The 23,575-nt window shown below is 49.4% G+C and overlaps 4 protein-coding genes across 5 annotated transcripts; 1 reads left to right on the forward strand and 3 right to left on the reverse strand.

The window, feature by feature from the left end:
• Positions 1–257: 257 nt before the first annotated feature.
• armh1 (armadillo like helical domain containing 1) lies at positions 258–5,620 on the reverse strand. Its single transcript, XM_030372233.1, has 11 exons — positions 5,251–5,620; positions 4,546–4,617; positions 3,854–4,020; positions 3,319–3,515; positions 2,938–3,022; positions 2,468–2,581; positions 1,492–1,558; positions 1,208–1,337; positions 652–729; positions 491–572; positions 258–367 (listed from the first exon to the last, which is right to left on the reverse strand). Exons 1-11 carry the CDS (start codon positions 5,454–5,456, stop codon positions 345–347), a joined length of 1,221 nt encoding a protein of 406 aa, XP_030228093.1. The 5' UTR covers positions 5,457–5,620; the 3' UTR covers positions 258–344.
• A 1,153-nt stretch (positions 5,621–6,773) lies between these two features.
• ccdc181 (coiled-coil domain containing 181) lies at positions 6,774–12,206 on the reverse strand. 2 transcript variants are annotated; one of them, XM_030372231.1, is made up of 6 exons: positions 12,006–12,206; positions 10,988–11,103; positions 9,000–10,058; positions 8,609–8,755; positions 8,165–8,322; positions 6,774–7,632 (listed from the first exon to the last, which is right to left on the reverse strand). In XM_030372231.1, exons 2-6 carry the CDS (start codon positions 11,087–11,089, stop codon positions 7,461–7,463), a joined length of 1,638 nt encoding a protein of 545 aa, XP_030228091.1. In that variant the 5' UTR covers positions 11,090–11,103; positions 12,006–12,206; the 3' UTR covers positions 6,774–7,460. The 2 variants fall into 2 exon arrangements, with proteins under 2 accessions (XP_030228091.1, XP_030228090.1); XM_030372230.1 differs by having other exon boundaries at positions 12,000–12,204.
• Positions 12,207–12,525: 319 nt separating this feature from the next.
• On the forward strand, positions 12,526–17,389 carry cpox (coproporphyrinogen oxidase). Its single transcript, XM_030372232.1, has 7 exons — positions 12,526–13,167; positions 13,265–13,408; positions 13,685–13,795; positions 13,974–14,115; positions 14,701–14,919; positions 15,501–15,605; positions 16,719–17,389. Exons 1-7 carry the CDS (start codon positions 12,612–12,614, stop codon positions 16,801–16,803), a joined length of 1,362 nt encoding a protein of 453 aa, XP_030228092.1. The 5' UTR covers positions 12,526–12,611; the 3' UTR covers positions 16,804–17,389.
• A 93-nt stretch (positions 17,390–17,482) lies between these two features.
• prrg1 (proline rich Gla (G-carboxyglutamic acid) 1) lies at positions 17,483–22,423 on the reverse strand. The gene is made up of 4 exons (XM_030372236.1): positions 22,325–22,423; positions 21,630–21,667; positions 20,542–20,702; positions 17,483–19,386 (listed from the first exon to the last, which is right to left on the reverse strand). Exons 2-4 carry the CDS (start codon positions 21,637–21,639, stop codon positions 18,928–18,930), a joined length of 630 nt encoding a protein of 209 aa, XP_030228096.1. The 5' UTR covers positions 21,640–21,667; positions 22,325–22,423; the 3' UTR covers positions 17,483–18,927.
• Between the last annotated feature and the right edge of the window lie 1,152 nt (positions 22,424–23,575).

The following is a 23,575-nucleotide window of genomic DNA, read 5'->3' on the forward strand; positions in this document are numbered from 1 at the left end:
TGTGTCTGAAAGTGACACAGAACAAATATAACACAAAGACGCAGTTACCCTTTATGGCCACGTAGAGGCGCTGTAGATCTACTGCGTCTTGGAACGCCCACCATAAATTCCTACTGTGCGCCGTTCTCAAAGGTAAATAAGCTTGCAATATAATAGCTTGCTTTTATACACCGGTGGGAGGCGGACACGTACAAACGCCTGGTAATTCAACTACTTAGAGGTTACACCGAAATAAGTGAAAAAACGTGACAAATGGATAAAATAACGATGTTGAAAGTTTAATTGAATATAACAAAAGCACAATACAGAACATATATTTCCTCTTGATGTTTCTGTACCTCTGGTCAGCATTCACCGACCTCCGACTCTAGAATGTAAAGTAGTAAAAGTGTGATCCTACATTACTCCATAAATATATATATTCAAATTTAAAATAAATATTCACAACGTCCGCCCCACAGACAATACTTAATGTTTACATCGTCATTACCTTTGGTTTGGTGGACTTTGTTCGATAGCAGCTTTTCTGCCTGGATTTCATCTATGTTGGGATGCACTCTGTCAGGGCTTTGCTGTAAAGAAGCAGCGATTATTTCAATTGTCATAAAAACAGCAGCAGTCATAATGTTCACATAACGTCTGATATCTTACCATGAAATTCTCAAAGAGTTCAATTCCCATTCCTCCCCGTACGTGCTCTGATATGTCCGGGTATGTTTGGACAAAGTGCTGGAGAGAGGGACAGAGATCAGCTCAAATGTCCCCAAATGTCTATTCAGAGGAATATTGAATCATTAAAATGTCACTTGATATATATATATATATATATGTGTGTGTGCACGTGCGCGTGTGTGCGTGCGTGTGTGTACTCGTGTGTGTGTGTGTGTGTGCGTGCGTGCTTGCGTGCGCGTGTGCATGTGTACAATCCCATTATGTGGGATAATGTATAGAGCGCCGGTCATTATATATAATTCACCGCCGGAAGTTGTGAAGGGCCCATGCAAGTGAACCGAGCGTTCCACGGCATTGAGAAGACCCGTGTAATAATGAACAACAACTAATGAATGAATAGAAACCCACAAAGGGGACTATCCAAATTAAATATTTGCATATTAAAATGTGTCACAGACAAAGAAAAAAACGTAAGCAGTTTTGTCAATATTAGACAAAGAAAACCCTCTGTGTTTGTCCATGCATGTGTGTGTACCATGAGGGCCAGGCTGGCTTGGATCTGGGAGTCCTTGTGCTCTCTGGTAGCCATCGCACACAGCAGATAATGGACCACGTCGAGATCCAGCAGCTCCTGAGAAGTGTCTTCCCCCGATTGGGCCAGCAGGCTGTGGTGAGCGAGAGCATAGGGTCCGAGCGATCACTACCCAGATTGTACATTTCTAGGGTTACGCGTCACTCAATGGGCTGCATTTAGTCATTTAGTGCCGACCTACTGATACTAAATCAATGTGTAAAGCAAACTTATAAAACTGTTTGTACCGTATAGCTTTGGCTGCAGCTGCCTGCTGGACTAACACAGAAAAATATGCTGTCATCTCTTCAGGGTCTGGTGGGGTCATATAGATACATAATTGCACTATCAGTATCGGTATCATTAACATGAACTTTACGTATGCAACGTGCAAAAGGATCTGATTCCTACAATTAACATTAGCTCAACTTGTGTAATTGAACAGTTTAAGCAGAATTGCCTCAAAAAAAACCCTTTGCTGTACTTTACTACAGCAGTATACCAGCTGACCTGGTGAATCAGGCTGTGTGAATAATTTGCTATTCGTGAGTATTACTGTTATTATTGTGTAGTCCGGTGACCATAGTGTATAACAGTAATAGTTAACACTATTAGCATTGATTGATTATGATTAACACTATACGAACTGACAGTGTCTCTTCAGTGTATTACAGCAGCGCTGCGCTGGTCGTAGGAGGAGACGTTAACACTATTAGTATTAATGGACAGCGTCTCTTCAGTGTATTACAGTAGCGCTGCGCTGGTCGTAGAAGGAGACGTTGACACTATTAGTATTAATGGACAGCGTCTCTTCAGTGTATTACAGCAGCGCTGGTCGTAGGAGGGGACGTTAACACTATTAGTATTAATGGACAGCGTCTCTTCAGTGTATTACAGTAGCGCTGCGCTGGTCGTAGAAGGAGACGTTGACACTATTAGTATTAATGGACAGCGTCTCTTCAGTGTATTACAGCAGCGCTGGTCGTAGGAGGGGACGTTAACACTATTAGTATTAATGGACAGTGTCTCTTCAGTGTATTACAGCAGCGCTGCGCTGGTCGTAAAAGGAGACGTTGACACTATTAGTATTAATGGGCAGTGTCTCTTCAGTGTATTACAGCAGCGCTGGTCGTAGAAGGAGACGTTAACACTGTTAGTATTAATGGACAGCGTCTCTTCAGTGTATTACAGCAGCGCTGCGCTGGTCGTAGGAGGGGACGTCACCTTCTGTCCCGGGCCGCTGCTGGCCTCCCTCGCTGGGCCTCAGCAGAGCCACCAGCCCTCTCAGGAGCTCCGGCCCCAGCCCGGACCGGCTCAGGTCCAAGATCAGACCGAGAGCTGGGGGGGCACAGAGAGGGGGAACAGGGTCTCGACCGATGTTTGCTACAGGGTGAAAGTGAGACACAAGCTGGCCTCGAAGGAGCCCTAGTGAGGTGGTGATTATTATTCAGCCCAAAGAGTCACAGCTACCAATGGTCCTAACTACTTTGAGGTTTTATCCAATGTGACTTATACTGATATTATTTGAATTATATTTCCTATCATATCATATCATCACCTCCATCATGACAGGTGGTTAAGGGTAATAGGTCACATATTAAGGTGGTAGCATTCAATCCACCTCCATACCATTCTAAAGTGCGCTTCCGACTCCTACACACGGTGCCTCTGACCGCTGCCTAAGGCCACCCTACCTTCGCCCTCCACCTCGTAGCTCAGAGAGTGTAGCAGCTGGAGCACTGGCTCCAGGATGCTCGGATGGACCGTCTTCACCTCAGCCTGGGGGGAGGGAGCGATGGGAGGACAATGAGCTCGGCTCCCATGTGATGAAATACCAGATCAGATCCGCGTGCATCTGCTTATGTGTCTGCTTCTGTGGCGGCAGGTGTGTGCGTAACGTGCGCGTGCGTAGCATACGTGTGTGCGTGCATGTCTTTGACATAATATTAGTATTTGAGTCATTCTATATTACATCACATAACATTTATTTAGCAGACACTTTTGTCCAAAGCGACTGTGCAAGAATCGTTTTAAGTGCATTCAACGTCGCGACGTGCGGCCGTAGACAGACGTACCTGGACCGTGCGCAGGGTGCGTATTATGCGCTGCAGGGCCGGGGGGGAGCTCGAGGCCATGAGGCCCACCAGGCGCTGGTACACCTGGGGCTGGAACCGGGGGTTCCCGTGGGCCAGGGTCTCCAGCAGCACCTGGGCGGCCTCTTGGGTGTCGTCCCAGTCGGACTCGGCCAGGCACTCGGCCACCACCTTCACCCCTGCATGCATGAGAAAACACACTCCTTATCGGTCAGGCTCAGGAGGTAGAGCGACTTGTAACCGGAGGTCGGTCGCTGGTTTGTTTGAGTGTCGAGGTGTCCCCCCGAGCAAGACACCTCACCCTAACTGCTCCTGACGAGCTGGCTGTCATTTGCATGCTTGACCCCGCCGTCACCGTGCGTACGAACCGTTGCAAGTCGCTTTGGATAAAAGCGTCTGCTAATGCCCTTAATTTAAGTTTAAAATTGAAACAAACAAACACGCTGATGACATCGTGATTGCGGTTGTCTGTGTCGTGGCTGCGTGGATCGCGGTCCGAGCTCTGCGGGAGGCGGACCTTGGCTTTCACAGATGATCTCTTTGTACTTGGGGCTGGTGGTGGAGATGGTTTGGAGCAGAAGGAGGCCTTGGTGCTTGTCCTCCGCTGTGATGTGGATCTGACCCAAGATGTCCAGGATGGTGAGAACCCCCCCATCCTCCAGGAACTCCAGGATGTACTGATGACTGGGAGGGCACGGAGCACGACATGTTAGTGACTAGAACATGGAGGAGGACATGTTAGTGACTAGAACCCCTCCATCCTCCAGGATGTACTGATGACTGGGAGGGAACGGAGCAGGACATGTCAGTGACTAGAGCACGGAGCAGGATATGTTAGTGACTAGAGCACAGAGCAGGACATGTCAGTGACCAGAGCACGGAGCAGGACATGTTAGTGACTAGAGCACGGAGCAGGACATGTTAGTGACTAGAGCACAGAGCAGGACATGTCAGTGACTAGAACATGCAGGAGGACATGTTAGTGACTAGAGCACGGAGGAGGACAAGTTAGTGACTAGAACCCCTCCATCCTCCAGGAACTCAACGATGTAGTGATGACTGGGTGACATAAATTCACACATTCATACCAACAGGCCACATATGTCCTTGCCGACTAGAGAGGCTTCTTTCTTGTGTATCAATTCTAGAGATGCAAGCGGTACAGGGTGTTCGAGAACATCCGCCTCATAAACGCGGTCGGTCGCTCACTTGCTCGAAGCTGACAGGAAGACTCCGACCGCTTTCAGCTGAAGACCAACGTTTGTTTTTCCAAACATGTATCTGATATTGAATGCTAAGGTAATGACTCAGAAATGGACTCACGGTCAATGCAGACAACTTTAACTCACTTCAAGCCCAGTAGCACAATCCCAAAAGATGGCTAAAGCATGAGATGCTACGCCAGGGTGTCCGAAGATAAATAACTGAATGATTATAGCCCCGAAACAAAAAACACTAACATATATATTCATAGAAAATAGAAAGATAGCTCTGGTGCTATTTATTTGCATTACGCTCATGCATTAAAGCAGTTGAAGAAAATATGATATTTTGATCAAAACTACACTGCCCTACACTGCATGAACTGGATCTGAAGATATTATCGATAAACTGATAATACATTTAAGTGGTTTCATCTAGTCTGTTACTGCATGTCAATCAACGTTTAATGATAGCAATAGTGAAGTAAGCTGCTTCTACTCAATACTAAAAATAATAACTACCAACTCCCATCACCATTCATAATGAGCCTGGAAAGTAAGCAACCGTTTTCGAGGTGCATATTTACAGCTTTGCAAGGACTAAGACATCAAAATATAACTTTAACGGCATTTCCGGGGGAAGCTGCCTACGGGCCCCCTAAACAGGTCCGTGGCCCTCAAACCCCAGCCACGCTCCTGGGCTGAAGGATACGTCAATCTTATCCACGTGGTCATGCGGGCCAGAAAGAGACTTGCGCCCAGGGCGAAGGCGGTCTCCAGCTCATAGTAGGTCTTCCCCTCGTTCTGAGCTACGAAAGTATTCAACATGCGGTTCCGTGTTGTTTTATCCCCATGGTCCCATTCTTCAAGGAAGTCCATCACTCTCCCGATGCCCTGTTGTTCTTCCTGAGATGACATTGTTTTCTGTGTCGAACTAGGACGTAGAAGATAGGACGTGATGATCAATTTAACCGATGTTGACAAGCGAGCTGGGTTACATGTCAACGGTTCTGCACCGTGAGGTTCGCTTCATTGTCACTTAAAGTTTGCTGTATCCAAGCAACACGTCTAGCTTTCACGTTCTGTGTACGGAGGTGACATCTGCTGGCCGAATGGAAGTGGTGTTCAGACAATAAGAATTAATTAGGTGAGTGCTGCATGCAGCGCTCAACTATTGTTCTTCATAAGTTTTATTCTTTCTTTCTTTATTTTTCTCTACAAACTTTGGGACCTATCTCCTTCCTCAATTTTTCACCTAGAGACTCCATTCAAATTTTAAAATATTCAGAATAGCTTGGAATCGCGCGCTTCTTTTCAGATTTTTTAAATATTTTATACTTTTCAAGATATTCTACTTTTAAAATATTATCTTTTTTTTTTAACATGGGAGTCAATGGGAGGCCTATGGTACTTCAACTGTTTAAGACGTAACTAAATCAATTTTCAGCCGTTTACCTTCGTTCAAACCAATTAACTAATCTACACCCTTGTATCTTCAATAATATCCGGAACGGAATTTCGATATCATTTAAACTTTCTTCAGAATCACAATTTTAGTTTCAAACCGTCATATTCTACAGTTGGTCCCATTAAAGCCGTCTGCCCATTCTGTCAATTAAATTACTGTTGACGCTGGGCTACTTTTGGAGGACGTTCAGGCAGTGTTGCCAGATTGGGCGGTTTTTCTCGCTCTATTGAGCGGGAAAAACATTTTACATTTTACCTTTCAGATTCTTCAGTTCAATTCAATTTACATTTTGGCATTTTTAGCAATGCCTTGCGCTTTTCATTCAGCTCACTTTATTTGTTTCCAACCATTTACATTTTCTTAAATGGTGTGCATGTTTACATTGTTTACTCCATTTAGACTTTTGTTCAAATCCCTTCACTTTATCTAAGCCATTTAACGTTTCTTTATGTCTTAATCTATGTGGCTTTATCAAAAAATATTTTCAACCTCACTTTGCACTACAGCACTCACCGCATTTTCTGCAGGAAATGCATTTTCTAGTTTATAATAATATTCGAATATTATCCAATTCCGAGAAAGCAAGAATGCAAAATGCTAACCTTGCGTCTCCCTCCTATCTTTACTATTGCCTTTTTTCTTACTTTCGGTTAAAAATGTTGGTTTTCTTTTCATTCCTAGCATACATCATGCAAACATAGAATTAGAGAGACGTCTAACTAACACACCCTTATATGCATAATCAAAAATGAAACGGAACAACTTAATTCAAACACTGCATTTTTATTGCTATTGTATTATAACTTTTCAATTAGTCAAAACACGAGCCAATATAATTCATCTTATCAAAATACAATGCATATTTGTAGAATACGAAAATGATCTAACCAGGGATTTCTTTCTACATTACCAAATACATTTAGTTTCCAAATGCTTTAAAAATATGGAATATCCTTGCAAACAGCCTACTCTCCCTATGGATAAATACAACGGTCATAGAAACTACTGGTATACCTCACCTACAGTGACACCTAATGTAGTCTATATTTACATGAGCGGACCCTGAAGGAAGGCAAACAGTGACACAAACAATATGGCTTCCGTACACATGCGGGCTGCATAGCTCCGCAGCCTGCAGTAACCCCCCTGCGGTGAAGTAAAGTGCATCGTCCTGACACAACACGGCACCGTCTACGGCACACGGCGCTTCAAAACAACAACAACAACAACAACAACAACACCCGTTTCTCTTCAGCTATTTAATAAACGATTTTCCGATCATCACTGTGAACGAAGAACACGCTAAACCACCGTAAACTAACACATAAACACGGGCGACGTGACGACAGAACAGGCGAATAGCGCGACAGGTGCTATCCGTAACACAGCCGTGACAAACAACAGTCCTACATTACGAAAAACACATGGAGGGGGGGGCGTGGCGGGGGCGGGCCTCAGAAGCGGTAGGACAGCGGCCCCGTGAACCTGAAGGGCTTGGCCTCGTTCACGCTGCACATCAGGTCCTGCATGCGCCGCGCTCGCCGATCCTCGACCAGCAGGCGGCGCGAGAGCTGCCGCGACGCCCGCTGCTCCGCCCGCTTCTCCGCCCGCTTCTGCTTCAGCCACCTGGGGGGGGAGACGCAGGGGTGGGGAGGGAGGGAGGGAGACACAGGGGGGGGAGGAGGGAGGGAGGGAGACGCAGGGAGGGGAGGTTAAACACAGGTTGTGTATGGGACCCCAATGCATCGTGCGATAGTGAGGAGGCCCAATCTCAATTCTCTCCTTGTAGCCCTACCCTTCGTTTTTGAGTGGCCCTCGCTTTTGAGTAGCTTCGACTTGCCCCTCGGAAACAGAAAAAAAGCGAGGGGTCGGGGCTGAGGGGTGAATTGGGATTGGGCCATTAAGTGTACATCCAATTTTGTTCTGCTTTGCAGTGCATTATGGGTAAGAAAGTAGTGCACCACTCTGGAACCCAGATTTGCACACTGGCCACTCCAGTCGTCCTCCAGATTTTGGACAAAAACTAAGAATTGGTGACCAAATAGTGCACGTTAAGGAGCATGGCACCCACATTTCCTGTCGTATTTTGTCTTATGCAAATCGACTTGCCTAAGACAACTAATTCGAGGCTAATCAAAAAAGGTGAATGAAGACCCACTCTTTGAAGGCCTGCTCGCACTCCTGGCGGTTGTGCAGGACGTAGCCACCCTCCTCCTCCATCCTCCTCATGTCCTCCATCTCCCTCTCTCTGAGCTGCTGCTCCTGCTTCCTCCGCAGCCAGAAGCGGAAGGCCTGCTCCCCGTCCACCGGGACCCTCTGCAGGGCAGGGCACGGGACGAAGGATACACAAGATAATAGTTTTAATAATAATTAATTCGATTTATATTGCGCTTTTCGAAATACTCTATTTACAGAGTGAACACAAAATAAAATAATTTAATAAGTACATAAATAAGAAAAAAAAAGTTATTTTTTAGATGGTGGGTGTGGTTCTGATGGGCGTGGCTCTGATGGGTGAGGCTCTGATGGGTGTGGCTCTGATGGGGGTGGCTCTGATGGGGGTGGCTCTGATGGGGGTGGCTCTGAGGGGCGGGGCCCTTACACAGCCGTTCTGTCTCTCCATCTCCTGGGCGCGGTGGACCCTCCTCTCAGCCCTGACCTGCTCCCCCTTCCTCTTCAGCCATGCCCGGAAGGCCAGCTCGTTGTCCTGCCGCTTCTGCTCCTCTTCCTCCTGCTTCCTCTGCTCTGCCTGGAGGGGGAGGAGAGAGGGGAGGAGGAGAGAGAAGAGGGTGAGAGGTGGAGGAGAGAGGGGAGGAGGAGAGAAAAGAGGCGGTAAAGAAAGGAGACGGTGAATTAGGTCAATACAGTCGCTGGTATATATCACTTCTTTAGGTTTGCCTTTTTCTAAACGTACTCCAACACGTAACACATCTATAGTCAGCAACCCAACCTCCTCTTCAACCACTGACCCCAGATCCCGCCGTGCGCTCTACCTCTCTGGCCAGCCGTTCCCTCCTCTGCTGGGCCTTCTGCAGCGCCTCCTTCTGCAGGGGGGACACGGTGCACGTGGCCCGGCTGGGGCTGCCCGCAGCCGACTGCACCCGGCGGCGGGCCCCCTGCTTCAGGCTGCCCCTCACGCCGCGGCTGGCCGAGCTGGGCCGGCCCCGGGGCTGGGAGGGGGGCCGGGGGGCCCGCAGGTGCTCCACGCTCTGGTGGGTGACGGAGCGGAAGGAGGAGGAGGAGGAGGAGGAGCGCGTCTTGTGCCGATCCGGGGACGCCTCGGCCGGCCGGGGGGAGGAGCGGGGGCCGTTGTCCCGGGAGTGTTTGGCCAGCGGTGGGAGCAGGCCGTGGCTCTCCACCTCCCTCAGGCTCACCAGGTCGAACTTCCCGTCCTTCTCCACCAGGACCCTCCCCTCCTTACCCCCCTCCCCCCCGGGGTCCTCCCCCAGCAGGCCGTCTGCGACCGCCGCCGCCGCCGCCGCTGCCGCGCTCTCCTTCCTTGGGGAGATGTTGAGCTCCGACAGCCTCCCCGACACCTCCCCCTCCACCTCGGCGTCCCCGGCCCCGGGGGGCGGGGCCTCGGCCGCGGGGGTCGGCGGGTACTCCCGCGGCGGGACCACCAGGTCCACCAGCTTGTCCTTGAAGTGCAGCCGGCGCCGGCGCGAGGCGTCCGCCGGCTCCTGGTCCCTCAGCTCCCGGTTGGCCTGCTGGATCTTGTCCTGGATGTACTTCTTCTCCTCGTCCGTCTGCTCGTCCGCCGCCGCCGCCGCCGCCGGGGGCGGGGCTAGGGAGGGGGACCCCCGCCGGGAGGGGCTGTCGTGGCGGTCGGGGTCGTACTCCAGGGGGGCCATCGGTGAGGGCCACCGCTCCTCTTCCTCCTCCTCCCCCTCCTCCTCCTCCTCCTTGTCGTCCCCGGCTCCCTGCGCCCCGGTCCTCCTCCTCTTCTCCTTCCCCTTGTGGCTGTTCTCCTGCTCCTCTTTGCTGGAGGACTCCTTCTCCGACTCCTCCAGCTCCTTGTCGATCTCAGCCTCGATGTCGTCGTAGTCGGGCCCCTGGACGAGGGGGTCAAAGGAACACGATGAAGGAGTGAACGGAAAACACCATCATCAGCTATAAGGCAGCCTGTTTGAACACTGTCTGTGTGTATGTGTGTGTGCGACGTACTGTACGTGTGTGTGTATGTGTGTGTGAGTGCGTGCGTGTCCGTGTGTGTGTCCGTGTATCTGTGGGCTAGGGTTAGGGTGTGTGTGTGTGGGGGTGTGTGTGTCACTGTAGCTATGGTTTTTGGTTAGGGTATGTGTGTGCGGTTGCGTGAGTGCGTGCGCGTGTGTGTGTGCGTTTGCACGAGTGTGTGTTTGTGCAAGCGTGTGTGCGCGTGCGTGTGTGCCCATCAACTATGCATCCCTCGGTGGAGTGTACACAATAGCCCAGGGTCCTTGGAGCGGAGTGAAAGTGTGTCCCTGTGTGTGAGGGGAGCAGGTTTCACTTGGCAGCCTGGTACCAACCCCCCCGAGTGGGTAACCCAACCCTACTCACTGTAGCCCTCTGAAGGAGCACGTGTATCCAGTGGGTTCTGCTGTTCGGTAAGTACAATGGAGGCCCACGCACACGACAGCCTATACCTTTCACGGTGATTACATGTGAGAGTGTGTGGGGGTTGGTGGCAATCGTCCAATTAATGATAAACACTAAACCAAACAGACAGATTTAAGGAAGCCATAGAATACATAACGCGACACATCCAGGCTTTAAGCCATTATTTTGGAATGAGAGGTGCTATGAATTATTCAGGAGATGCTTTTATCCAAAGTGACTTACAGTGCCTGCAGATACAGTACATGTGGTCAATGGGGTATTGGGGGTGAGGCGTCTTGCTAAGGAGGCCTACAGGTAGGTGTCAGACGTCGGGGAATCGAACACAGTACCTGGAACACCTTCTAGCCCCCTACCCTCAGCATCCTGCCCCTACCTGCCCCCCTACCTGGTCCTCACTGCGACTCTCCTCGCTGATCAGCCAGTCCAGGTCCTTCTCAAAGTCATCTTCGTAGCCGTCCAGGGTTTTGTTCAACACGGCCTCGCCCATGGTCTGTCAGACACCTGGAACCAAACACAAATGTCAAATGAAACACGGCAGAGGAAGCAGAGGTGTTTTTTTTCCCCAGAAACACAAAGCCCAACGAAAGAATAGTCTGTTACAGCTGCAGACTTGGCTTGGCACGTTACCTGACCAGACACCTGATTAATTGCTCTGGTTATCCGGCCTCAGACATATCAGTTACAGGTCAGTCGGACAGACAGAGTTTATCGTTTGTCAAACGCTATTTAATTAGCATTTCGTTGTGAAGTCCCTACAGCTCTCTGTTGGCACTTATTGATGTGGATGTATGGTTTCCCAATACACACTGTTGAATGTAGGGGAGCTTATATTCAAGGACAATAGACATACTGTTCCTCTAATATACAGCATTACAAAGTATTTGTTTTCTATACAGAAGGACAACATAAAAAAAGAAAAATTAAGTGGAAATCGTTTTATTTCCTCACAAAAAACGGTCAATAGTAATGTTATAACAATTGATTCACAAACCCGGCCATCACCCTGATCTCAAACTGGCCATCACGATGGCCATGTCCCCCTCTCCGCCACGTCCATCAGTCCATCCTAACACATCTTAATAGCGTTGTTCCTCAGTGTTGTCTAATGTGCTTTGGTCGCTCTAAGCATAACGCTATAAAGATGGCAGGAAACTCGCTGACACAAGTATAACCTACATCCGAGCAACCCGCCTGCAACACAGGCAGGCCTAAGATGATATGGATCTCATCATCTGAACAGCCTGCCTCCCAACAAAGCCAAAGAAGCCACCATACTCACCCGGGCCTATAGGTTACCCTACATATAATGGCCAGAATAATACATACATGCATGTAATACAACTCCATGGCCGGGTTTTAAAGTAGTTCCCAGCAGCTTAATGAGGCACTAAACTCACCAGCACCTGTTGCTTTAGGTCCTAATGTCGAGATGCGAGGAGGGAAACCAGTTTATGTTTAAACTTATTCGGGTTAATGATCCATTTCCCTGTCGGACCTATCAGCCAGCCCCACTGTCTGTGCCGCGACACCCGTGCGCATAATCTGCTCGCGGTTCCGCCGCCTGTATCTTAAGGCTTTAATAGTCGTTGCCATGGAGACCGACAACACGCTTTACAGTTTCGCGCATGCGTAAAAAAACTGGTGCTGGCGCGTCAGATAGGGAGAGAAACTGATTCGTCTTATTTGTTATATATTATTTGTATTTAGATTGTTCAAATAAATCAGCAATATGTGAACATTTGTTTACATGTGTTTACACGTGTAAACACGCTATTTTTGAGGTGAGGTGACACCATTAATCAAAAGGCGCACTACTTTCTGGCCCTTCTGGGTTGCCGTCGTATCGGGAGCTAAAGAACTACATTACCCAAACCCCCTCTGTCGGTGCCAAAGTGCAAGAACCATAGCACACGCCCCCTAGATAGATAGCACGTTACGCCAGCTTGTGACAATGTTTGAGCACTGACCCAAAGTGTAGCAATAACTGTATACACCTAGGAGACCTGCCAATGGCCGCCCTCCTACTCCATTCGGTCAACAGATCGGCTCAAATCACCACAAAGCACTGTTTCATCTCACACAAGGTAAGCACATTGGCCCGACTACAAGACGCGCACGTCGCGTCGTTTCATAACTCTGCGGCGCACCGGTGGAGCTCGCTTCCCGGAGCGAGATGGCTGTCCAGGGGTACCGGGGTACGGTTCATGTGCCAGGGGACCGCAGGCAGACTCCCTGCCGGGCGGTCGAGGAGGGGAGCGGCGCTGGTCCTGGCCGGAGCCGCAGCCGCCGCCGTGGTTGGCTTCGTGGCCAACGCGGGTCACTTCCAGCGCGCTGAGATGGCCTCCAGGGTCATTCAAGTCGCCAAGCAAGACGATGACATCTTGGAGAAGTGCAAGGGGTTCATGTCCCTCCCGGTGACCGACGTGAAAGTGCTGCAGGAGAAGAAGGGAGAAATGTGCACCAGGATGGAGCTACTGATCATGGAGACGCAGGCCGAGTTCTGCCGGGCCCTGGAGAAGGTGGATGGGGGCAAGTTCAAGGCAGATCGGTGGCAGAGGAAGGAAGGCAAGTCGAGGACTTTGGCTCACTTTCTCGCATTTGACACACTTAATGTGAGATGGATTATGAAGCCTAATCTTATCGTAATTTATGTATGTGTTAGGCGGCGGGGGGATCAGCTGTGTGATCCAGGACAGCAACGTGTTTGAGAAGGCCGGTGTGAGTGTTTCGGTAGTGTTCGGACATCTGACCGAGGAGGCTGCCAAGCAGATGAAGAGCAGAGGGAAGGTCCTCAAGGGGAAAGACGGTACGTCTGGTTTCTGAGCTGGTGGGAAAGTGGACTAATCAATTGCTTAGTAGTTTATCGGTTTGTTTACATCTATGGAGTGGGCATTGTGTGGGATCCCTTAACGGACATTATTAAGTAGGTTATGTGTTGGTGATTACTGCCACACAATGTATCATTGTCATCCAATAATATATGACAAGTGAGAAGGATATTTGCAGTCTTATATTACTCCTTGACATGATTACCATGTCATATTTTCATTGCAACTTCTGCTGTGTGTATTCCGCTCCGCAGGTAAACTGCCGTTCTGCGCCATGGGCATCAGCTCTGTCATCCACCCCAAGAACCCCCACGTCCCCACGGTGCACTTCAACTACCGCTACTTCGAGATCGAGGAGGAGGACGGTGAGGGGGGGGGGGGGGGGAGGCTACGACGACAGGGCCTGCGTCGGGAAGACATGACACCATTGTGTGTGTGAAGTTGAATGATAGCCTTTGTCTTCTTTTACTTCTTTTTCACTTCCTCTTCGTGTGTGTGCGTGCGTGTGTGTGTGTGTTTGTCTCCCTCCCTCCCTCCCACCAGGTTCCAAGCAGTGGTGGTTCGGAGGAGGCACTGACCTGACCCCCACCTATCTGAACGAGGAGGATGCCTTCCTGTTCCACAACACCCTGAAGGAGGCCTGTGACAAACACCACCCCCAGTACTACCCAGACTTCAAGAAATGGTGGGCGTCCCTCCCTGTCGGTCGATTGCGCGCTCGACTTCGTACAGGTTTACTGTTGGCTTGTGCTTTGCTTTAAATGTTACCGTGGGCGTGTCTGAAGCACACACACGTACGCTAGGCCACGCTGGGTGTGGCCCTGGTGTTAGAATAAGATAAGAGTGCGTCGGTAGACGGTTTGATCGCAATGAGGAGCATTTCCTTCTACCATCAGCACGCCATTTTTAAGTGACATGTCAGCTTCAGCTCCATACGTGGAAGGCAGATTTGACCCTTATTATTGATACAATACCAATGTTATGCTAACACCATAGCACACCATATGGATTTATATCTACAACGACCTGTGTGGTCAAAGTGTTTGTGTCAAATGTACAGTACAACACGGGTCATTCTGGGGAATGAAATTCTTAGGACTTTAGGGCAGGCGACAACATCAACGTCGTCCGTTAAGCTTCTGAAAGAGCCGTAAATAGGTCATAGCAAAAAGTAGCATGGTCTACGTGTCACGCTACATTTAAAACACCTTCCACCCTCAATGTTCAGCGTGCTTCCTGTCCCATAACGTCTTCCCGCCCCCCTCCCCAGGTGTGACCGCTACTTCTACGTCCGCCACCGCGGGGAGACGCGCGGCATCGGGGGCATCTTCTTCGACGACCTGGACTCCCCCAGCCAGGAGGAGGCCTTCAGCTTCATCAGGAGCTGCACCTCCACCGTGGTGCCCTGCTACGTCCCCCTGGTGTACAAGCACAGGGACGACGCCTTCACCGCGGAGGAGAAGAGGTGGCAGCAACTCCGCCGGGGCAGGTGAGGAGAGCGTCTCGTGTCCCCCAGAGGTCAACACACCAGGAAGTGGTGTCCCGACATGCGTGGGTCTCCTGCGTGCTGGGGTCACTGCGCGCAGCGCTCTCACTTTGGATGGTGGGCGTGTTCACCGGGGTTTGGCGGTGGTAACGGTGGTCATGTGTGATTGCATTCAAGAGAGAGAGAGAGAGAGAGAGAGAGAGAGAGAGAGAGAGAGAGAGAGAGAGAGAGAGAGAGAGAGAGAGAGAGAGAGAGAGAGAGAGAGAGAGAGAGAGAGAGAGAGAGAGAGAGAGAGAGAGAGAGAGAGAGAGAGAGAGAGAGAGAGAGAGAGATTTCTGCTGATCGGACTTAGGCTCGCTAATTAAAGATTTGGTCACTGCACAAGTCTTCTCCCACGTTTTCTCCCTCGTGGTTAATTAGGAAGGCCTATCCGCTACATCGCCTTGCAACATCTCACAGGATTTCTGTAATGAAGTGTGTCTAAGTGCTTCCCGGTTGCAGAGCCAACATTGTCTCTTGTTTGGCTATTGGTGCGGTGATTGGGCCGACCTCTTGACCTGAGACTGCGCGTTTCTCTGCTCCAGGTACGTCGAGTTCAACCTGGTGTACGACAGGGGGGTGAAGTTCGGCCTGGCCACCCCTGGCTCCAGGATCGAGAGCATCCTCATGTCTCTACCCCTGACCGCAAAGTAAGTGTGTTTACCCCTCTGGTTAGTTCTAGAATCAGCCAACGAAACCCTCTTGTTACATGAGGATGACCAGTAACCTGTAGGGCTGCTCGATTATGGGAAAAAAATCATAATCGCGATTATTTTGGTCAAAATTGAAATCACGATTATTCAAACGATTATTTTTGACTTTGAAAACATGTTGTATTTATTCAGCATATCTCTCCCAAAAAAAACGTTGTAACTGAGAACTTTTAAAGTTCGCCTTAAAAAAATTCACAAAATGGTCAAAAATAAAATGTTCCAATCTAAAGTGATATACAGATATGTATCCAGGTGTTCTGCCCTTTCTATAAGGGTTAGGGTTACTAACATGTGGTAAGGATGATAAACAACCACAGCGGATGACCAATAAGCTGTGGTCCCCAGGTTGGACTCAGCTAACTTAACCCCCTGGTTACCAGAAGATTGTTACTAACCTGTGGTTCAGTTGTGTATCAGCTAACTAAGCCCTTGTTACCAGAGGATGAGTACTAACCAGTGGTTTGGTTGTGCATCAGTTAACTAAACCCTTGTTACCAGAGGATGAGTACTAACTAAACCGTGGTTCCCAGGTGGGACTAAGCCCTTGTTACCAGAGGATGAGTACTAACTAACCCATGGTTCCCAGGTGGGACTAAGCCCTCGTTACCAGAGGATGAGTTCTAACTAACCCGTGGTTCCCAGGTGGGACTCGGTTAACCTAGCCCTCGTTACCTGAGGATGAGTTCTAACTAACCCGTGGTTTTGGCGTGACTCGGCTAACTAAGCCCTTGTTACCTGAGGATGAGTACTAACTAACCCGTGGTTCCCAGGTGGGACTAAGCCCTCGTTACCTGAGGATGAGTACTAACTAACCCGTGGTTCCCAGGTGGGACTAAGCCCTCGTTACCTGAGGATGAGTACTAACTAACCCGTGGTTCCCAGGTGGGACTAAGCCCTCGTTACCTGAGGATGAGTACTAACTAACCCGTGGTTCCCAGGTGGGACTAAGCCCTCGTTACCTGAGGATGAGTTCTAACTAACCCGTGGTTCCCAGGTGGGACTAAGCCCTTGTTACCAGAGGATGAGTACTAACTAACCCGTGGTTCCCAGGTGGGAGTACACCCACGAGCCGGAGGAGGGCTCCAGGGAGGCGGAGATGCTGGAGGTTCTGCGTACCCCCAGGGAGTGGCTGTGACCGTTGCCGTGTCTACACGTCGCTATGGCTACAACATCCAGGGATACCACCTTTTTTTCTTTCTCAATGTTGTCACTTGTCGTCCACGTCGCAGTCGCTTGCGCTTCTGCGGCAAACAACGCTCAGCAAACGCACCGATTGTTTGCACCGCTGCGCATTTCACGTTCCTCGCGGTTCTGCCAACAGTCCTGCATATCGCTCACATTCTGCCGTCTCATCACGGGGCTGGTTCTGATGATTCATGACGTAGCTTTTGGTAAGATTAAACCAACTCCAAGCGGTGTTGGTGTTGACCGATCATCCATTGCCTGCGTTTACAAGCTGTGTTCTTGAATCAGACTTTTAAGGTGTTATGCTGAAACTGTCTTTCTAAGCGGTGCTTAACGACGCATACGCATAAATTCATCTTGAAGTGGGGCATTTAGTTTCTGCTGAACTTTTTTTTTTGTTACTTAAGGGACTCTAAAACCATGTGCATTAGGGATAGTGAGTTAGTGAATCGATTTTTGTTATTGAACCCGTTTTAATATGAATGTGATTATATTATGGTACGATTTCACAAAAAACATAAAATATGTATACTGCCTCTGGTTGAGTCTTGATTTATGTTCTTGTTGAGACAGTATTTTGAAATACAAAGGAAGGATAAAGTAAGGATTTAATTCAGAAGTCACAAAAACACATTTTACATTTTTTATTAGAAAAAATCAAGCCTTTGAATATAGCCTAAGGATTTTTTTTTTTACATGTCCTCCTGCATGTATTATTAAAAAGGATTATGCAATTCTGTTAGATGAGGAACTATATTCATATACTTTAAATGTTCAACAACCAAAATGGCTACAACCCTTTCCAAGGTCATGGCCTTAAAACCCCAAACAAACAGTGCCAAGGTTCACCCAACTCAGTGCTTTTAGAGTATCACATGTATAGAATATGACATTTATCAATGTTAATAAATATCTAGCAGATACATTTGGCTTCTAGACTGTCCAAAGGAGTATTGCATATTTGCCTTGAAGTGACTTGTGTCCGAGTAAGGCTGATGTTTATTGCTGTGTGTGTAGATCCAAACACCAAACCAGGTTCTGCCATAGTATCCATTAAAGATAGCTTAGTTTGTCCACCACTTGCCTTCACCACTTAAAACAGCTACATTAGTATCAATGCATTCACTGCAATATGTATGACAGACACAAAAGTACATTCACACATACAGTATATATACATGTACACAATTCCATATACACATTACACATGCTAAACCTGGCTCTGTCCGTTTAATACTGCATGGTTCTCTCTGAAGACAGGCGCGTTCCACTCCTCACGCATGATCTCCCCCCCCCCCCCCCCCCCTCAGTCCCTTATTCCTCTTCAAGCCGTTAGACATTCAGACACGGTCCCTAGCCCCATGTAACCAGAATAGGACCTTGGACCTGGTTGGTCCCAGCCAGGAAAGTGCTGGTGAAGAGTGGGGGGGGGGTTTCCGTGGTGAGAGTAAAATGTCTGTTTTCCGTGAGGCGGGCGAGAAGGCCAGGGTGGACTTTCTACGTGCAAACAATGCCCCCCCCTTCCTTCCCGTGTCCATGCTCAGAGCCAGATCCATGCCAGGCAAGACGAACCAAGACACACACACACACCGTCAGGGCCACACGAACACACCGCTACAATCAGCCTCTAGCAAATTCCTTAAAACCACACGTATAGCTTGGACTTTCTGTACATTCCGATGACTTTTATTCTCGTTCCGCTTTTATACACAAGCACGCGCGCACACACACTGCACAGCCTGACGCGCTCAGTCCCGTAGGAGTCACCCTGCCCACAGACCAGTGAAACTGCAGGAAGGGCACGTGTGGGGCGTGTTTTGGTACTGTAGTATCGGCCTCGTCTCTGCGGCCTCGTGGGTCATTAGTGCAAGTTTAACCAGCGCTGGTTTCAGACTACAGTTCTTTAACCGTTGGGCGGGCTACAAGGTCTGCGTGTTGGGTGTGACGACGGGGAGGTTGACGCCACCGCCACGCGTCCAGCGGAAGTCCTCCCCCCCCGGGGGGGGTCTTAGTGTGTGTTAGGGCGTCTGTGGGGGGTGTGAGGGGGGGGGGGGAGAGAGCTACGAGGGGCCGACTAGCCGCTGCTTATGTCCACATTGGTCGCCTTGACGATGTCCTCGTACTGCGGCGGCGGTTCCGTCTCCACGGTGACGTCCGCTTGGCCCACGGCCTCGTCGTAGGACGGGGGCGGGTCTCCGCCCGCGCTCGCTCTGCCGGACGCGTTCGCCGAGCTCTGATAGGCCGGGCTGCTGTGCGCGCTGAGCTCCGACTGGTCGCCGTTGTGGTACTCCCGCCCCCACTGATCCATGGAGACCACGGATAGGCCGGCGTCGTAGTGGGAGGGGCCGAGGCTGGGGCTGCGCTCCGAGCGCTTGCGGGAGTGGCAGTGCCACGCGGCGATGACCACCGCGGCCACCAGCAGCACCACCAGCAGCAGCGGCAGGATCAGGTAGAGGGAGTGGACCCCGCCCATCACGGTCTCCATGCCGCCCGCTGGCGTGCTCTCCCGAACATACTCCGCCCAGAAACGCCTCTGCAGCCAATCGGAGGACAAAGAGTCATTTATAGCCACACCATGAAGGGCGTCCTGATAGCTTGATTTGAATGAATGGGCGTTCGACAATTAGGATACTAGTGCCTTACATGTGTTCAAAAAAGAGTTGGGGTTATAGACACAGTAATTCAAGCATTTATAAGAGACATGGGTTACAAAGTAATTCATGTATTTATAAGAGACATGGGTTACGAAGTAATTCATGTATTTAAAAAATAACCATAACAAATCTAGACAAGTCGAGGTCAACGTAACAAGTAAGCCGTCTTGTAATTGTATATGTATACATGCACACATTAATATTCTCTCCTTCCATATTTTTGTCGGGACTTTCCCTGTAGGTATAGCAGGAGGAAAGAGAGCTCAACAAGGACATTCTCTAGATCCCTAATGCACAGTGGCAGAGCTACTTCCTCCTCTGTTCCTCCTCTTCCTGCTGATACTCATCGACCGCTAAAACATTGCAACATTCCTCTCTCTGACCTGAAGCTCCACTGTGAGTGCGTGCAGACACACACGCACTCACACACACACCCTAGTTGGCCGTTACCCAGGCACACCCATTCGTGTCTGTGGTATTTTGGGTTGACTTAATTTACTGATATTATGAATAAGCAAATGTCAGGAACCAAGAAGTACTCTCCCCATTGAATGAATAACGACTAAAGTATTCATGATACTTAATTAGAGCATTACAAATAAATATAGTGTGACTTGCTTAGTTTTCTTCTTAGTGTGACTTAAAATTCAAAAGAAAGTTTTCACGATACCTAATAAAAACAAATACTTAAAATTCAAAAGAAAGAAGATACTTAACAAGAGCAATACATCCTAAAAACTCAAAAGCAGGTGTATTGAGGATACTTCCTCCAGAAGCCTGGCCTGCTCCTGTCACCCCCACCATAACAACATGACCAGCATCGTGGCGATCAGAAGCCTGGCTTGCTCCTGTCCCTCCCACCATAACAACATGACCAGCATCGTGGCGATCAGAAGCCTGGCTTGCTCCTGTCCCTCCCACCATAACAACATGCTCCCCGTCATGGAGCTCAGCCCCCTTGGAGCCCCAAACCCCTTAGAGCCGGTGTGCCAGGCCCAATGGCTCCCCAGCCCTGGCCCCTCCCTGGAGCTCACCGTCTTCTCGTTGTCCTCGAAGGCCTCCCGTGCCTCCTCGAAGGTGCAGATCTCCTCCCGGCACTCCCTCTGGATGTTGCCCTGCTTCAGCTCCTCCAGCAGGAAGTTGGCCCTACGCAGCCGCCGCAGCACGGAGTGGGCCACGTCCGGGGGCAGGAACACTGGGGGGTGACAGGGTGAATCAGAGAGGGTGAATCAGAGAGGGAGAGGGTGAATCAGAGAGGGTGAATCAGAGAGGGAGAGGGTGAATCAGTGAGGGAGAGGGTCGTCCGCTGGCAGGAACACTGGGGGGTGAGAGGGTGAATCAGTGAGGGCGAGGGTGAATCAGCAGCCGCATCACAGAGTGGGCGACGTCTGCGGGCAGAAACACTGGGGCGGGGAGCGAGGGGACGGAGGGGTGAGAGGGTGAATCAGTGAAGGAGAGGCTGAGTCAGTGAACGTTTGTTTGGCGTGAGCCGTCGGTCAGTGCGTTGGGCTACGTGCGCGGGCAGGGACACCGGGCGAGGGGGGCGGGGTGAGAGGGCGAATCAGTGAATGTTTGTTTGGCGCTTGCTGCCGGTCAGTACGTCGGCTTGTTGGCAGGCAGCGCCAGGGGTTAATCAACCATGGAGGGGGGGGTGTTGGAGGGAAAGCCCTGGGGGGGGGGAATGCATAGTCAAGAGGAGGTTTAGCCACCGCCACCCAAACAGGAAGAGCCGGGGAGATTTGGGGCTGAAACAAAGGCTGGTTGAGAGGAGCAGTGTGTCGCCTACCATCGCTGCATTTCTAACTCTAAAACAAAAGCTCTTTTGATTTGATGCTGGCACCAAAGGCTCACAGGGGAGAGAGGGAGAGCCAACAGGAGGGACGGTTGTCTAGCTACAGCACACTGGACGAGCATGAGATATGTTTATCCTCAGAGGGTTCAATTGTGAGAACCCACAACGAGGAATCACGAGCTAACACAGTTCAGTTCAATATGTAAAGCAGTTCAGCGGCCCTGCAGTATTTAACATAGAAGGGGAGCGATATGCTAGGAGGTGATGGCCGTTTGATTGATTTAGACACTCTTGCGTGTGTATTCCCTGATGTGAAGGCAGACCACTCACCGCTCCCCATGATCCTGCAGATCTGTCTTTGTGTCGGTCTGTAAAATAAAAAAAATAAAATACAAATCAATCAATCGACACAGGCTGCAACCAAAGCCTGGATGGACCATGTTTTGGTCGGTGAGGACATCCCTCACTTAAACAACGGTAGCAACTAGTGGGCGACGTGTGGCCCTCTCTTATGGAAACCATTACGACCAGCATAGCCGTGTTGATATCCGTGAGACATCCGCGACCAACGCGTAAAAACTGACCCGTGATGGTTGCTGAGGACGGCCGGAGTGACCGGAATGTGGCTGTCCTGACCGAAAATAGACCAAAGGAACAAATGCCTCACACACAAAGCACCACCGCCCCGGACACACACCGCTACTCTGATCCACAACAGACGGACACACACAAACACACACAAGTCGGCTAATTAAACCACTAAGGCAGATGTTGTGTAAGGCCCATGACGACCCGGTGGGCTGTGAGATAAGGGCCGTCTAACGGGACCGGGTGAACCGTAGGACAGGGCGAAGGGGACCGGAGCGCGTCCCTGCAGGCGCGTTTAACGGGTTTACATGGGAGCAACCGTCTCCATCAGTAGCGTCGCGTCAGCACGCCTAAATTAAATCCCTGATCGAATATCGCTGTGATCGATCCAATTTGATCATCTCGGACAAAGCTGGATATTCAAAAATGTACTTTACCTCGCGTTTCCGTTCCCCCAGATCGCCTAAACAATCTCGTGTCTCCTCTCCGCTCCGTCCTTTGCTGCGCATGCGCACCGTGGAGTTGTTGTTGGCCTGTCTCATGTTAAAGGGCCACAGGGGTCCATTTAGTCACCAATACACGGAGGGCCTGCTATTATTATATCCATTTGCTCCTAGCAAAAATCACAGAAAAATAATCCAACAAATAAGTGAACTTTGTATTGCCGTTGCTTTACCGGGATTATTTTATCTGTGTGGTAAAATGGAATATGTCTCGAATATTACTTTTCAGCTGTGTCCAAATATTGAGTTTAATGTAGTTGCTCGCAAAAAGTGAGAAAAAAAACGGTATAGAGTAGGCCTATATCTTATTCATGCCACTCATGCAAATCTCGGCTTTTACATTTTTAATTATATAATCATTTTCTCCCTTCTATTCATTATAGTCGCATTGTAATCGCAATGGTTTATCCCAGGATTATGGATTATTATTCGTGCATGCATATAATTTCTCTCTTTACCTATTATTCTACCCTCTCTGATTCTCTACAATATTTAATACACATTTTGACACGTCTACTTATAACCTTGAAAACCAATCAATACACTTCATATGATTAATTATATTTATCATTCATGATTAAAATTCATATTGTTCTTCTTATTATGATTATATAACACGACTGACGGCCGATTCCGCCTCCAGAGCGGCATTGCCATCCGGACATTGCCAGAAACACACTCTCTGGCCTTCTCTGTGTTATACTGGCCTCTGTTGTAGTCTACGTGCTATTGCCAGAAAGCCCGTGTGATTACTGCCTGTGTAAAGAGCTGGGTGAGCAATCTGCTGTTATACATTGGACAAAAAGCTTTTTAATAGGCGGAAAGAAGGTATTCGATTGTTATTTCGCTACAACAATCGATAAACTATAACCTCACTAATACCTGATATGAGAGTGACAGTCAGCAAAGTTGTAAAGTAGGCTTCATTGTTTTGCTTCAACAGCCAGGGTCATCCCTGTGTGTGTGTGTGTGTGTGTGTGTGTGTGTGTGTGTGTGTGTGTGTGTGTGTGTGTGTGTGTGTGTGTGTGTGTGTGTGTGTGTGTGTGTAAATGTGAGTGATTGTGTGTGGGGGGGGTGTGTTTGTGTGTGTGTGTGTGTGTGTGTGTGTGTGTGTGTGTGTGTGTGTGTGTGTGTGTGTGTGTGTGTGTGTAAATGTGAGTGATTGTGTGTGTGGGGGGTGTGTGT

The sequence above is a fragment of the Gadus morhua genome, chromosome 12 (genome assembly GCF_902167405.1).
Source record: "Gadus morhua chromosome 12, gadMor3.0, whole genome shotgun sequence".
NCBI lineage: Eukaryota > Metazoa > Chordata > Actinopteri > Gadiformes > Gadidae > Gadus > Gadus morhua.

What these genes read in the sequence shown, in the direction of transcription:
- armh1 (XM_030372233.1), bottom strand. Translation starts at nt 5,456, where the DNA reads ATGTCATCTCAGGAAGAACAACAGGGCATCGGGAGAGTGATGGACTTC. An exon ending in ACCACGTGGATAAGATTGAC is followed by an intron (nt 4,618 to 5,250) that starts GTATCCTTCAGC and finishes ATTCAATATCAG; the next exon opens with ATACATGTTTGGAAAAACAA. An exon ending in GCACCCTGCGCACGGTCCAG is followed by an intron (nt 3,023 to 3,318) that starts GTACGTCTGTCT and finishes CCCTCCCCCCAG; the next exon opens with GCTGAGGTGAAGACGGTCCA.
- ccdc181 (XM_030372231.1), bottom strand. Translation starts at nt 11,089, where the DNA reads ATGGGCGAGGCCGTGTTGAACAAAACCCTGGACGGCTACGAAGATGAC. An exon ending in GGGAACGGCTGGCCAGAGAG is followed by an intron (nt 8,756 to 8,999) that starts GTAGAGCGCACG and finishes CTCCCCCTCCAG; the next exon opens with GCAGAGCAGAGGAAGCAGGA. An exon ending in TGCGAGCAGGCCTTCAAAGA is followed by an intron (nt 7,633 to 8,164) that starts GTGGGTCTTCAT and finishes CTCCCCCCCCAG; the next exon opens with GTGGCTGAAGCAGAAGCGGG.
- prrg1 (XM_030372236.1), bottom strand. An exon ending in TCGAGGACAACGAGAAGACG is followed by an intron (nt 19,387 to 20,541) that starts GTGAGCTCCAGG and finishes GATTGGCTGCAG; the next exon opens with AGGCGTTTCTGGGCGGAGTA.
- cpox (XM_030372232.1), top strand. Translation starts at nt 12,612, where the DNA reads ATGGCCGCCCTCCTACTCCATTCGGTCAACAGATCGGCTCAAATCACC. An exon ending in TCGGTGGCAGAGGAAGGAAG is followed by an intron (nt 13,168 to 13,264) that starts GCAAGTCGAGGA and finishes TGTATGTGTTAG; the next exon opens with GCGGCGGGGGGATCAGCTGT. An exon ending in CAGCAACTCCGCCGGGGCAG is followed by an intron (nt 14,920 to 15,500) that starts GTGAGGAGAGCG and finishes TCTCTGCTCCAG; the next exon opens with GTACGTCGAGTTCAACCTGG.